The sequence below is a fragment of the Leucopleurus acutus genome (assembly GCF_964270905.1).
Source record: "Leucopleurus acutus genome assembly, chromosome: 2".
Classification (NCBI taxonomy): Eukaryota; Metazoa; Chordata; class Mammalia; order Artiodactyla; family Delphinidae; genus Leucopleurus; species Leucopleurus acutus.
In genome coordinates this window covers 139,681,117-139,696,586 of record NC_139143.1, presented here as the reverse complement: position 1 = coordinate 139,696,586, position 15,470 = coordinate 139,681,117, and the positions used below count along the sequence as shown (strand labels likewise).

General features: G+C 42.5%; 1 protein-coding gene across 2 annotated transcripts; it reads left to right on the top strand.

The window, feature by feature from the left end:
• Window positions 1-1,046: 1,046 nt before the first annotated feature.
• Window positions 1,047-3,892, top strand: LOC309979134 (protein PAT1 homolog 1; the record flags this gene model as incomplete). 2 transcript variants are annotated; one of them, XM_082865759.1, is made up of 2 exons in its annotated part: window positions 1,182-2,942; window positions 3,099-3,892. In XM_082865759.1, the coding sequence occupies 2 exons, from the start codon at window positions 1,272-1,274 to the stop codon at window positions 3,360-3,362; spliced, it is 1,935 nt and encodes a 644-aa protein (XP_082721885.1). In that variant the 3' UTR covers window positions 3,363-3,892. The 2 variants fall into 2 exon arrangements, with proteins under 2 accessions (XP_082721884.1, XP_082721885.1); XM_082865758.1 differs by having other exon boundaries at window positions 1,047-3,892.
• Between the last annotated feature and the right edge of the window lie 11,578 nt (window positions 3,893-15,470).

The following is a 15,470-nucleotide window of genomic DNA, read 5'->3' as shown; positions in this document are numbered from 1 at the left end:
GACAGTTCTAATTTTGAATTCTGGATTCACTGACCCCAGAGTACACTCTTTTCGTTTGTGTTGTGACAGTCTAGGTGAGATGCTCCTTGGTAAATCTGATTCACTTAGAAAAACAAGCCCTAGATGGGAATCATGGGGTCGTGCCACAGACCCAGCTTGCATAAGTCATTCACATGTCAGCAGCTGTATGCCTCTTGCAGCTCCGAGTGCACTGGGGAACACTGAATAATGCTCCTCCGAGGTCAGGTATCAATGTACGCAGCTGAAACAAACAGGACTCATGAGCCTACCTTCATTATCATCACTATTATCACCACCAACATTTATGGAACTCCTGCTCCTTGCCAGGAATAACATGAAATGCCTACATTATCTCTCTCAACCTCACAACAACCCTGAGGTAGAAGTTATTACTGCTTTCTACTTAGAAGGAAGCAGAAACTTAGAAAGGTTATCACCAGAGAGAACATTCATTTCATCATATTCTATTTTAAAGCAGTTCATGTAAGAAAGACATAGACAGTTGGGTTAAGAATCTAGCCTGTGGAAACAAACTGAAAATATACAGCAATAGAATAACAGGATAAAAAGGGGGGCTGGGGAGGCGGCCAAGCTACAGTAAGTCAAAAGATCTATGTGCTTCTGCAGCCCAGAGTGAGAACCCACTAAGATTGACAGAGGATAGAGACCACAGGAAAAAATATTTACACTTAAAGGTCAATATTTCCAAAATGCATCACCTGATTGGAACATGGGACTGCCTCTGTACACACTGAGCAGAGACTGGCCCCAAGCTGGGTGGCAAAGACCTTGAGTTAGCATCCTAACCTAATTATTCAATAATTATTTTCTTGGCCGCCGGGCGCCGAACGGGCAGGCCGCCCTCCCCGAGGCGCGCCTGCGCACGTTCCCACGCACGCTCCGGCGTACGGCGGCGGCCAGGGGTCGCGAGCCGGTGGAGGACCCGCGCGCGGAGGAGCCCGCAGAGTCAGCGCTTCTTCCCTCCCTCCCCTATTCCCCTCCCCGCTCCCTCCCCCCCCCCAAGAATGTTCCGCTACGAGTCTTTGGAGGATTGTCCTCTGGATGAAGATGAAGATGCATTTCAGGGCCTGGGTGAGGAAGATGAAGAGATTGATCAATTCAATGATGATACATTTGGGTCAGGTGCAGTTGATGATGATTGGCAGGAAGCACATGAGCGCCTGGCTGAATTGGAAGAAAAGCTACCCGTGGCGGTTAATGAACAAACAGGCAATGGAGAAAGGGATGAGATGGACTTGTTGGGTGATCATGAGGAGAATCTGGCAGAAAGGCTCAGTAAGATGGTGATTGAAAATGAACTAGAAGATCCAGCTATCATGAGGGCAGTACAGACCAGGCCAGTGTTGCAACCCCGACCAGGAAGTCTCAATTCCAGCATCTGGGATGGAACTGAAGTTCTGAGGCGAATCCGAGGACCACTGCTTGCTCAGGAAATGCCTACAGTGTCTGTGTTAGAATATGCCTTGCCTCAGAGGCCCCCACAGGGCCCAGAAGATGATCGGGACGTTTCTGAGCGTGCATTACCGAGGCGGTCAACTTCGCCTATCATTGGGAGTCCTCCTGTTAGAGCTGTCCCCATAGGCACCCCACCTAAGCAGATGGCTGTACCCAGCTTCAACCAACAGGTTCTGTGTCCGAAGCCTGTCCATGTTCGACCCCCAATGCCACCACGCTATCCTGCTCCCTACGGTGAGAGGATGTCTCCAAACCAGCTCTGCAGTGTCCCGAACTCTTCCCTACTGGGTCACCCTTTCCCTCCTAGTGTTCCTCCTGTTCTCAGCCCCCTCCAGAGAGCACAGCTTCTTGGAGGAGCACAGCTACAGCCTGGACGGATGTCTCCCAGCCAGTTTGCACGGGTCCCTGGATTTGTTGGTAGTCCACTTGCTGCCATGAATCCCAAGTTGCTGCAAGGGCGAGTTGGGCAGATGCTTCCCCCAGCACCAGGCTTCCGTGCCTTCTTTAGTGCTCCAGCCCCTGCTACACCGCCTCCTCCTCAGCAGCACCCTCCTGGCCCAGGGCCTCACCTGCAAAACCTAAGATCACAGGCCCCAATGTTTAGACCAGACACAACCCACCTTCATCCACAGCACCGTCGACTCTTGCATCAGAGACAGCAACAGAATAGGAATCAGCATCGGAATCTCAATGGTGCAGGAGATAGAGGAAGTCACCGGAGCAGTCATCAGGATCATCTCCGAAAGGATCCATATGCCAATCTCATGTTGCAGCGAGAAAAGGATTGGGTCTCTAAAATCCAGATGGTGCAGCTGCAAAGCACTGATCCCTACCTGGATGATTTTTATTACCAGAATTATTTTGAAAAACTGGAGAAACTGTCAGCTGCTGAAGAAGTGCAAGGTGATGGCCCAAAAAAGGAGCGCACCAAGCTCATTACCCCTCAGGTGGCCAAACTGGAGCACGCCTATAAGCCAGTGCAGTTGGAGGGCTCTTTGGGAAAGCTTACTGTCTCTAGTGTGAATAATCCCCGAAAAATGATTGATGCTGTTGTGACATCTCGGAGTGAGGATGATGAGACAAAAGAAAAACAGGTTCGGGACAAAAGACGAAAAACCCTTGTCATAATTGAGAAGACCTATAGTTTACTCCTTGATGTGGAGGATTATGAAAGGCGTTACCTCCTAAGTCTGGAAGAAGAGCGACCTGCCCTGATGGATGAAAGAAAGCACAAAATTTGTAGCATGTATGACAACTTAAGGGGGAAATTGCCTGGACAGGAGAGGCCCAGTGATGACCACTTTGTACAGATCATGTGCATCAGAAAAGGGAAGAGAATGGTTGCCCGTATTCTTCCTTTCCTCTCCACAGAGCAAGCAGCTGACATTCTCATGACAACAGCCAGGAACCTCCCTTTCCTTATCAAGAAGGATGCACAAGATGAGGTGCTGCCATGCTTATTGAGTCCCTTCTCTCTTCTCCTCTATCATCTTCCATCAGTGACTGTCACCAGCCTTCTGCAACAGCTAATGAACCTACCTCAGAGTGCAGCTGCACCAGCACCCTCCAATCCTCACCTCACTGCTGTGCTCCAGAACAAGTTCGGCCTGTCACTGCTCCTCCTCGTGCTGAGCCGGGGGGAAGACCTGCAGGGCTCAGACCCCACTTCAGAATCAACGCAGAGCAACCAGTGGACGGAGGTGATGTTCGTGGCAACCCGAGAACTTCTGCGGATTCCCCAGGCAGCCCTGGCCAAGCCAGTCTCTATACCCACAAATCTAGTATCCCTGTTTTCTCGTTACGTTGACCGACAGAAACTGAACTTGCTGGAGACAAAACTGCAGCTAGTTCAGGGGATACGATAAAAGATCTCCACATGTGTCCTGTACCTCCTTTTGGCTGCCACCTGCACTGCTGCCACCACCAATGGAGTGTTGTTTTTAATGAGGGAGGGAAGGTAGCTTATTCCCCAGAGCGTCTTGTGGGACCGGTTCCTGTTCGCAGGGGTTGGCTCTGAACGCCAGGTGTTTCCCCACTGGTCTGTGAAATGTGGCTGGGTGATACTTCTGCTGGTCTCTTCTTACTGTCTGTGTTACAATTCTGCATGTCCTACTCTTACCCAATTCTTCTCAATTTTGCATTTTCTTTGCCCTAGAAACACAAATACAATCTCTCCCTTTATCCCACCACCACTACTCCAGTTCAGAGTAGATTGTAGCTTGCCAAAGGATTCCTTCCCTCATCCTACTGAAGTCTTTTTTCATTGCCCCATATTAATATGACTGTAGGAGAGCCAATTAAGTAGAAGTCTATATATATGCGCGCACACACCCCCCATACACACACTTATGTGGTCTCCAAAGGATGCTTAAAGAATGAATTTTAGATTGAGAAATATTTAGGTGACACAACCCTTCTTTAACCACAAACCAGTTGATGTATTTTTAATCTGATTCTCGTCCCTCTTGTAATGAATTTGGTGGGTTCTACTTGTTTTCATGTAAATATAGGGTATGGAGCACGTTTAATAAAACCAGAACTCTTAATTGGCTGCTGCCCAGCTCTAGGCTGAGAAGTTCTTTATCTCCTCCCCACTTGTATTTCCTTTGGTTCTGTCCACCTCAGTGAAAACAGTGCACGGTTAAGCCTTTTTCCTGCTACAACTGCAGTGTACTTGAGCCTGTCCCCTCGAGTGCATGGAAGGTTGCCCAAGATGACCATAACCTAGAGCCCGCTTCCACAGTGTAGCTTTTGCACATTCAGTCTGTCTTCCTGAGACTACTTCAGTAAGCCATGCTTTCACTTCTCTCTTTTCTGTTTTTATTTGGTGCCATGGGGAGAAACCTCCACACCTAACCATGGAAGCTAAGTCCGGCCTGTGCTGCTCTTCAGTTTCCTCCACACTGTGGGCAGAGCTGCCGTCCTCGCTGCTTCATCTCACCCAGGTCCCATTCCCAGGCAGCCAGGGGCCTGGGTCTGAATGCGAGCAGGGACAAGCCTGCTGTGACCCTAGTCACTTATCCCTCCCCCATTCAGCGGTCAACCAGGATAAGGGGTTTTGATCCCTGGTGATTATAGCCCTCAAGAAAATTAAATCTGAATTAATTTCACATGACTGTCCTGATGCACATTTTGCTGTTCTAGCCTTTTCGAATGTAGTGGGGGACAGGTTATGATATTTAATGAGATTTAACATTTTGCACATAAATGTACAACAGTAAGGTCCTCAGTTATATCCAGCTCTCCTTGTTCTCCACCTCCATTTCTTCCCATTCAGTGGCTCTAGGTTCCACCAGCTGTTCCCCATGACATTCCCTAGCTTGCCCTCTGCCATCATTTTCCACTAGGCGCCTTTCCTACCTTCCCTTCACAACCGATCAAGTGAAGGCTTGATTATTATTTCTTCTTTTCTGTGCTTTATCTTTTTTGTTTGGTTTTAATTAATAAAAATTAAAGTTTCTAAATTTACATTTTTATAGGGTATTGTAAATAAAAATAAATTGTATACTTGAAAAAAAAATTATTTTCTTAATAATGCAATTGCTGTTTTTTTTAAAGGGACAGCATATCTGAGAGCTCTTGTGTCCCTTTAATAGGCTTTATTTTTGTTGTTGAATAGTTTTATTTCATTGTTAAAGTGAAACTGTAATTCAGTTTAAATGCTGTACTACAGGCAAGCTGCTTACAATGTATGGTCTCAGGAATATTTGGAAACTTGTCTTTAGGTGTTATTGGCCCAAAATAATAGCCTGGAATTTTGTCCTCTGGTTGTAAAATACAAATAAAACTTCCTGTGACTTGACAACTTATAAAAGTTAACTCTGCCATGAAACACATGGGGGAAAAAAGGCTCTGAAATCTTTTCCTATCTCTGGAATAGGAAAACCAGAGAAGACTGTAAGAATCCAGAAAGTATAAGACTATTATCAGGATAAGGTCATGATTTCTAATTTAAAAGAAAAGTGACAAACCACAGACTGGGAGAAAATCCTTACAAAAGACACTCTGTTAATAACAGATTTAAAAACTGTGATCCAAAATATACAAAAAACTCTTAAAACTCCATAGGAAGGAAACAATCTGATTAAAAAATTACCCAAAGACCTTAACAGACCTCTCCCCAAGGAAGATATATAGATAGTAAATAAGTATATGAAAAGATGCTCCATATCATATGTCTTCAGGGAAATGCAACTTAAAACAAAAATGAGTTACCACTACACACCCTTTGGAATGGCCCAAACCCAGAATGCTGGCGACACTAAATGGTGGCGAAAATGTGGAGCAACAGGAACTCTCATTCTTTGCTGGTGGGAGAGTGAAACGGTCCAGCAACTTTGGCAGACAGTTTGTCAGTTTCTTACAAAACTAAACGTACTCTTACCGTGCAATCTAGCAATTATACTCCTTGGTATTTACCTAAAGAAGTTGAAAATATACGTCCACACAAAAACCTATACTGTTTATAGCGGCTTTATTCATAATTGTCAGAACCTGGAAGCAACCAAGATGTCCTTCAGTCGGTAAATGATAAATAAACTGCGGTACATCCAGACAATGGAATATTATTCAGCACTAAAAAGAAATGAGTTATCAAGCCATGAAAAGAGATAGACAAACCTAAAATGCATATTAGTAAGTGAAAGAAGCCAATCTGAAAAAGCTACATAGTGTATACTTCCAACTACATGATATTCTGGAAAAGGCAAAACTATGGAGACAATAAAAAGATACTAGTGGTTGCCAGGGTTGGGGGAAGGGAGAGGTGAGTCGGTAGAGCACAGAGGATTTTTAGGCAGTGAAACTGTTCTGTGTGATACTATAATGGTAGATACATGTCGTTATACATTTGTTAAAAGCCATAGAACGTACAACACCAAGAGGGAACCCTAATGTAAATTATGGACTTTGGGTGATAAAGAAGTGTCAGTGTAGCTTCATCAGTTGTGGTGGAGGAGACTGTGCATTTTGGGGGACAGTGGGTACATGGGAACCTTCTGGACTTTCCACTCAATTTTGCTGTGAACCTAAAACTGTTCTAAAAAAATTTTAAAAAAGAAAGTGGATATGTATATGTATGTGCATGCACACGTGTGTACATGTCTAATCATTATCATCATCTTTTTCTTTTACGAGACTATTACTCTAATGTAGAGACAAAACTGTGAAATTGGATCGAGTTTTTCCTTGGGGTTTCCCAGGCTCTACTTGGAGTCGGCTTTCCCCGTGCTGGAATGTTGGGGCTTCTCCACCACATGCTAAGCACTGTGTTGAAATCATGGGGTAGTGGTGAACCAGTCCTTGCCCTCTTGAAGTTTAGTGTTCAAAGAAGAGGGGGTGGAGGCAGTAAACAAGTAACTGCAGTAACTACACAGATGATGATTGAATTGTGGTGAATGACCTGAAAGCAAAAAAACATGGGGATCAAACCTAGTCAGCGGAGTCAGGGAAGGCTTCCCTGAAGAAGAAATTTAATCTGCAACCGTAAAGTTGCTTAGGAGTTAGGCGGGGCAAGGTGTATTCTCTGGTTGTTGGGAGGGAGGAGGGTGATGGAGGGAAGCTGGGCTAGGAAACACCAAGTGGGGAGGTGCTGAAGGAAGAGGGCCTTGGGGCATGTGGGGAAACTGGAAGGTCCAGATGATTGCAGCACTAAAGCATGAGAAGGAGTGAGGAGAGATGCAGCTGGAGAGATGGGCGGGGGACAGAGTGTGTTTAAACTACCCTAACAGCAAGGGCCAGCCACCGGAAGATTTTGGTGAATGATGGTGTCACAGAAGAATGATGGTGTCACAGAAGAATGATGGTGTCACAGAAGAATGATGGTATCACAGAAGAATGATGGTGTCTTATCTTTCATTTTATTTCCAGAACCTAGTTCAGTGCTTAAAACATCATGGGTGGTTCAATAAACATTTGAGAAAGGAAAGATGGGGAGAAAAGTGAGGAAGAGATGAGCACACTTATTCACTCTATTATGTATTATGTAATAACTGGAATTCCAGTGGCCTGAAATTGGCGATGCACCCACTCAAATAATTCATTTTCTGAGCAAAATCATGACTTCTATTGACATCACCATCATATGTTATTATTCAAAGAATCATTTTCTCCTGAAAGAATAACAGTATATTTTATTATAAATTTTTATTGTAATTTCAAATCAGAACATTCTTTTCTCAAGTTTCTGTGTCTGAGATTTGGGGGTCACTTTATTTCCTTGTTTGCCATATCTGAAAATTTATGTGTATCTCCTGGTGAGAGATATAAAACTCAACAGCAACTCTACTACTAGTGATGAGAGGTATTCGTTTTTATCTGTAGCCATTGCTCTTTAATGACCTACATAACTTTAGCACTTTCTCTAGTCTAGACGAAGGAATATTGATTTTCCTCTTTTTTTTCTCCTGCTAGTGGAAATCTTCTTGCTAAAGGAGTGACTCAGCTAACCTGGCTATTTTGGCATTTTTTCCCCCCTGGTTCAGCTGGGATTCTATATGAACGTATAGAAATTCTAAGAATGAAGTGTTCTCCTTGTTGGCAATCCTATCCCAAAGGTAATTTACTTCTGTTGAGAGTGTAAGAGAAGTCCCTTCTGCTGTTTTGTGTAATGTCCTCTTTGGACAGATAGAAAATATAATCAAGTCTCATTTAACTGAGGAGAAAATAGCCCCTCAAGTTAAGAGACCTGGGGGTGGAGTTGGGGTAAGAAGAGGTGGCTGTATTTACAAAGTGAATAAAGGCAACACAATTAGAATGTGGATGTTTTTAGGATCCTGGGAAAATATGAAAAGGGAAAAAAGGAAGCAGGACAGCAAGCGGACTGGGCCTTGGACGGCTCTCACCGTCAAGAGCACAGGCTCCCGGTGGCATGGAGCTGGGCACCCCACCAAACCATGGGCAACACTTCCTCATGTATTCCCAGAACCCAGGCATGCCCTATGGTAGATGATCAGTAAATGTGTGTTGAATGAAATGGATGGAAGAAAGGATGAGTGGATAAATGGCTAAATAAACAAAACCAAACCAATACCTTTTGGCCATTACATATTAGAAAGGGGACAAATAATCACCATCTCACAATGACTCGATCATTGTGCCAGGGTGTAGTCAGCAGGACAGGGCAGGATGTACCAGAACCTGTGTGTACGGGGGGCCGAGAAGGGAATATGAAAGGAGGTGGGAGTGTCGCGACAATACTTTAGGTCAGGAGTCACAAACTACTGCCAGTGAGGTAGGTGCCTCTTTTTGTAAATGAAATTGTGTTCGAACACAGGGACACCCAACCCTCTATGTGTTGCTGATGGCTGCTTTCGGCTATGATGGCAGAGTTGAGTAGTTGCAACAGAGACCGTATGACCACAAGCCTAAAATATTTACTATCTAGATCTTTACCCAAAAAGTCTGCCTACAGCTGCCCTAGGTCAAAGGCAGAAAGGGATCAAATCCAAGGAGATCTCAGCAGGCAGGGTCTGGAGTCTGGGAGTCTCAAGAGAGGCATAAGCATGCCGCCGAGTCTCAGACACAAAAAACGTTAAAATTGGAAAGAACTCAGAGTTCACTGGACCAACCTTCTCAGCTTTAGAAGAAAAGACTTTGGCTCAGAGAGGGAAACAACTTGCTCAAGGTCCCACAGTCAGTTAGTGGAACAGCCGGGACTAGCAGAGATCAGGTGGACCACCAGGTGTGGACAGTAACCAGATGCTGCTCAGAGACCTAGGGTCAGTCTGTGTCCTGACAGACTCACTGTGGCAGAGACAATCCCTGGGCTCACCTCACATCTTGGGGCTCAGAGACACTATTTTTTTTTCTTTAAGAAAAAGGCAACATCTGGGTAAGAAGGGAAGGGTGACTTCTTTCTCTTATTCCCTTTTTGCCCTCTGGATTTATGGTCGATATTCTCATCAGCTATGTGAAGGTCAATGCCACTCAACTCAAAATCAACTTTGCAAGAAACCTGGGGAAGCTTAGAAGTACCTGGCAGTTGGGTGTCATTTTTTTTTAACCTATCCAAGAAGCCTACTGGAGGAGCAGTTTGACAGGCTCCCATGGACCATTCTGTCAATTGGTAATGCTTACTCCCAAGGCAATTCCAAGACGGAACATCCTGGGCAAATAATTAAATAAAGATAAATTCCTGCCAGGCTTGGAGCCACCCCAATGCAACACACATTGAAGAAAAACAACAACAAGTTTCTCAAACTCCAGAGAAGCTTGAAGCTCTGAAAGGTGAAAGAAATCTCAGAAGCGTAGAGGAAGGCTTCACTCACCACGGTTCAGAAAAATATTCCTCTGCGGTGTGAGCCCACCAAACATCGCTGGCTAAACAAACAGCCTCCTTGCCAACAACTCTCAGGGCACAGAAGGGTTCATTGAAGAACTGGATTATTTCCTGCGGCCATGGAGGGTCAGCCTCCATCCTCAGGAAATGGTGGCCATGGAAGGGGCAGAGGAGCCATACAGCCAGTCCCTCTTTGTGAGGGTGAAGGAACTAAGGCCTAGAGAGGCGCATCCATTGCTGGCGGTCGTAAAGCAGGGGCAGTTTCAGAACTGCGCCCTCTTCCCAACACACTACACATAAGAAGGCCTGCCATGGTGGCTAGCACATAGTAAGCACCCACTACAGGCCTGCGGAATGAATGAGTAAGTGACTGAGTAAATTCAACAAATGTACTCTCTGAATGCCTTAATATCTCTGGACAGTTTTAGACTCTCGGGATACGGTGTTGACCAAGACTGACAAAGACCCTGCCCTCATAGAGCTCACATGTATGTGTGTGTGTGTGTGTGTGTGTGTGCGCGTGTAACTATGTGATAGTAATAGGGCAGTGGGGGGGGGATATATGTTGGGATGTAGAGGAATAATCATAATAACATCACAACATTCTGCACCCTTCCAATGGCATATTTTTTATGGCTCTCAGTGACAGTCCTCAGCTCAGGGTGGCAATGCTGGTTCCCTTCCAAAAGTATCTCTGGGGTCCTGGAGTCTCTGGCTTTCCTTTTCTTTTCTTTTCTCTTTTGCAGTCCAAAAGTTTATATTCCTAACCTACACAGCCTCAGTCATGGAATTATGCCCATTATTTTTCTTTGAATTTTTAATTTTTTAAACAATTTTATTAGAGTATAATTACTTTACAATGATGTGTTAGTTTCTGCTTTATAACAAAGTGAATCAGCTATACGTATACATATAACCCCATATCTCCTCGCTCTTGCATCTCCCTCCCTCCCACCCTCCCTATCCCACCCCTCTAGGTGGTCACAAAGCACTGAGCTGATCTCCCTATGCTATGTGGCTCCTTCCCACTACCTAGCTATTTTACATTTGGTAGTGTATATATGTCCATGCCACTCTCTCACTTCGTTTCAGTTTACCCTTCTCCCTTCCCATGTCCTCAAGTTCATTCTCTACATCTGCATGTCTATCCCTGTCCTGCCCCTAGGTTCTACATAACCACTTTTTTTTGTTTTTTTTTAGATTCCATATATATGTGTTAGCATATGGTATTTGTTTTTTTCTTTCTGACTTACTTCACTCTGTATGACAGACTCTAGGTCCACCCACCTCACTACAAATGACTCAATTTCGTTTCCTTTTATGGCTGAGTAATATTCCATTGTATATATGTGTCACATCTTCTTTATCCATTCATCTTTCAATGGACACTTAGGTTGTTTCCATATACTGGCTATTGTAAATCGAGCTGCAATGAACATTGTAGTACATGAGTATTTGTGAATTATGGTTTTCTCAGGGTATATGCCCAGTAGTCAGATTGCTGGGTCGTATGGTAGTTCTATTCTTCATTTTTTAAGGAACCTCCATACTGTTCTCCATAGTGACTGTATCAATTTACATTCCCACCAACAGTGCAAGAGAGTTCCCTTTTCTCCACACCCTCTCCAGCATTTATTGTTTGTAGATTTTTTTCATGATGGCCATTCTGACTAGTGTGAGGTATTACCTCATTGTAGTTTCAAGTTGTACTTCTCTAATGATTAGTGATGTTGAGCATCCTTTCATGTGTTTGTTGGCAATCTGTATATCATCTCTGGAGAAATGTCTGTTTAGGTCTTCTGCGCATTTTGGATTGGTTTGTTTGTTTTATTGATATTGCGCTGCATGAGCTGCTTGTATATTTTAGAGATTAATCCTTTGTCAGTTGGTCCGTTTGCAAAGATTTTCTCCCATTCTAAGGGCTGTCTTTTCGTCTTTTTTATGGTTTCCTTTGCTGTGCAAAAGCTTTTAAGTTTCATTAGGCCCCATTTGTTTATTTTTGTTTTTATTCCATTTCTCTAGGAGGTGGGTCAAAAAGGATCTTGCTGTGATTTATGTCATAGAGTGTTCTGCCTATGTTGTCCTCTAAGAGGTTTATAGTGTCTGGCCTTACATTTAGGTCTTTAATCCATTTTGAGTTTATTTCTGTGTATGGTGTTAGGGAGTATTCTAATTTCATTCTTTTACATGCAGCTATCCAGTTTTCCCAGCACCACTTATTGAAGAGGATGTCTTTCTCCATTGTATATTCTTGCCTCCTTTATCAAAGGTAAGGTGACCATAGGTGCGTGGGTTTATCTCTGGGCTTTCTATCCTGATCCATTGAGCTATATTTCTATGTTTTTGTGCCAGTACCATACTGTCTTGATTACTGTAGCTTTGTAGTATAGTCTGAAGTCAGGGGATCTGATTCTTCCACCTCCGTTTTTCTTTCTCAAGATTGCTTTGGCTATTTGGAATCTTTTGTGTTTCCATACAAATTGTGCAATTTTTTGTTCTAGTTCTGTGAAAAATGCCATTAGTAGTTTGATAGGGATTGCATTGAATCTGTAGATTGCTTTGGGTAGTAGAGTCATTTTCGCAATGTTGATTCTTCCAGTCAAAGAACATGTATATGTCTCCAACTGTTTGTATCATCTTTAATTTCTGTCATCAGTGTCTTATAGCTTTCTGCATACAGGTCTTTTGTCTCCTTACGTAGGTTTATCCCTAAGTATTTTATTCTTTTTGTTGCAATGGTTAATGGGAATTTCCTTAATTTCTCTTTCAGATTTTTTGTGGTTACTGTATAGGAATGCAAGAGATTTCTGTGCATTAATTTTGTATCCTGATACTTTACCGAATTCACTGATCAGCTGTAGTAGTGTTCTGGTAACATCTTTAGGATTCTCTATGTATAGTATCATGTCATCCGCAAACAGTGGCAGTTTTACTTCCTCTTTTCCAATTTGGATTCCTTTTCTTTCTTTTTCTTCTCTGATTGTTGTGGATAAAACTTCCAAAACTATGTTGAATAATAGTGGTGAGAGTGGGCAACCTTGTCTTGTTCCTGATCATAGAGGAAATGGTTTCAGTTTTTCACCATTGAGAACAATGTTGGCTGTGGATTTGTCATATATGGCCTTTATTATGTTGAGGTAGGTTCCCTCTATACCACTTTCTACAGAGTTTTTATCATAAATTGGTGTTGAAATTTTTCAAAGGTTTTTCTGCATCTGTTGAGATGATCATATGGTTTTTGTTTTCCTTCAGTTTGCTAATATGGTATATCACATTGATTGATTTGTGTATATTGAAGAATGCTTGCATTTCTGGGATAAACCCCACTTGATCATGGTGTATGATCCTTTTAATGTATTGTTGGATTCTGTTTGCTAGTATTTTGTTGAGGATTTTTGCATCTATGTTCATCAGTGATATTGGCCTGTAGTTTTCTTTTTTTGTGACATCTTTGTCTGGTTTTGGTACCAGGGTGATGGTGGCCTCATAGAATGAGTTTGAGAGTGTCCCTCCTTCCGCTATATTTTGGAACATTTTGAGAAGGATAGGTGTTAGCGCTTCTCTAAATGTTTGATAGAATTTGCCTGTGAAGCCATCTGGTCCTGAGCTTCTGTTTGTTGGAAGATTTATTTTTAATGATATTTTTTAATTAATAAATTAATTTAATTTTTATATTTGGCTGTGTTGGGGTTTTTTTTGCTGCACATGGACTTTCTCTAGTTGCAGTGAGAGGGGGCTCTCTTGGTTGTGGTGCGTGAGCTTCTCATTGCGGTGGTTTCTATTGTTATGGAGCACAGGCTCTAGGGCCCACAGGCTTCTGTAGTTGTGGCATGCGGACTTCAGTAGTTGTGGCTCATGAGCTCTAGAGCACAGGCTCAGTAGTTGTGGAGCAAGGGCTTAGTTGCTCCGTGGCATGTGGGATCCTCCTGGACCAGGGCTTGAACCTGTGTCCCTTGCATTGCCAGGCAGATTTTTAACCACTGCGCCACCAGGGAAGCCCTTTTGGAAGATTTTTAATCACAGTTTCAAGTTCAGTGCTTGTGATTAGTCTGTTTATATTATCTGTTTCTTCCTGGTTCAGTCTGAGAAGGTTGTGCTTTTCTAAGAATTTGGCCAAATCTTCCAGGTTGTCCATATTATTGGCAAATAGTTGTTTGTAGTAATCTCCAATGATCCTTTGTATTTCTGCAGTGTCAATTGTTAATTCTCCCTTTTCATTTCTAATTCTATTGATTTGAGTCTTTTCCCTTTTTTTCTTGATGAATCTGGCTAATGGTTTATCAGTTTTGTTTATCTTCTCAAAGAACCAGCTTTTAGTTTTATTGATCTTTGCTATTGTTTCCTTCATTTCTTTTTCATTTATTTCTGATCTGATCTTTATGATTTCTTTCCTTCTGCTAACTTTGGGCTTTTTTGTTCTTCTTTCTCTAATTGCTTTAGGTGTAAGGTTAGGTTCTTTATTTGAATTGTTTCTTGAGGTAGGATTGTATTGTTATAAACTTCCCTCTTAGAACTGCATTTGCTGTATCCCATAGGTTTTGGGTCGTGGTGTTTTCATTGTCATTTGTTTCTAGGTATTTTTCGATTTCCTCTTTCATTTCTTCAGTGATCTCTTGGTTATTTAGTAGCATACTGTTTAGCCTCCATGTGTTTCTATTTTTTACAGGTTTTTTTCCTGTAATTGATATCTTGCCTCATAGCGTTGTGGTCAGAAAAGATGCTTGATATGATTTCAATTTTCCTAAATTTACCAAGGCTTGATTTGTGATCCAAGATATCATCTATCCTGGAGAATGTTCCATGAGCACTCTAGAAGAAAGTATATTCTGTTGTTTTTGGATTGAATGTCCTATAAATATTAATTAATTCCATCTTGTCTAATGTGCCATTTAAAGTTTGTCTTTTCTTATTTATTTTCATTTTGGATCACCTGTCCACTGGAGAAAGTGGGGTGTTACAGTCCCCTAGAATGATTGTGCTACTGTCAATTTCCCCTTCTATGGCTGTTAATATTTGCCTTATATATTCAGGTGCTCCTATGTTGGGTGCATAAATATTTACAATTGTTATATCTTCTTGGATTGACCCTTGATCACTGTGTAGTGTCCTTCTTTGTCTCTTGTAATAGTCCTTACTTTAAAGTCTATTTTGTCTGATATGAGAATTGCTACTCCAGCTTTCATTTGATTTCCATTTGCATGGAATATCTTTTTCCATCCCCTCACTTTCAGTCTGTATGTGTCCCTAGGTCTGAAGTGGGTCTCTTGTAGACAACATATATACATGTCTTGTGTTTGTATCCATTCAGTCAGTCTATGTCTTTTGGTTGGAGCATTTAATCCATTTACATTTAAGGTAATTATCTATATGTATGTTCCTATTACCATTTTATTAATTGGTTTGGGTTTGTTATTGTAGGTCTTTTCCTTCTCTTGTGTTTCCTGCCTAGAGAAGTTCCTTTAGCATTTGTTGTAAAGCTGGTTTGGTGGTGCTGAATTCTCTTAGCTTTTGCTTGTATATAAAGCTTTTAATTTCTCCATCGAATCTGAATGAGATCCTTGCTTGGTAGAGTAATCTTGGTTGTAGGTTTTTCCCTTTCATCACTTTAAATATGTCCTGCCACTCCCTTCTGGCTTGCAGAGTTTCTGCTGAAAGTTCAGCTGTTAACCTTATGGGGATTCCCTTGTATGTTATT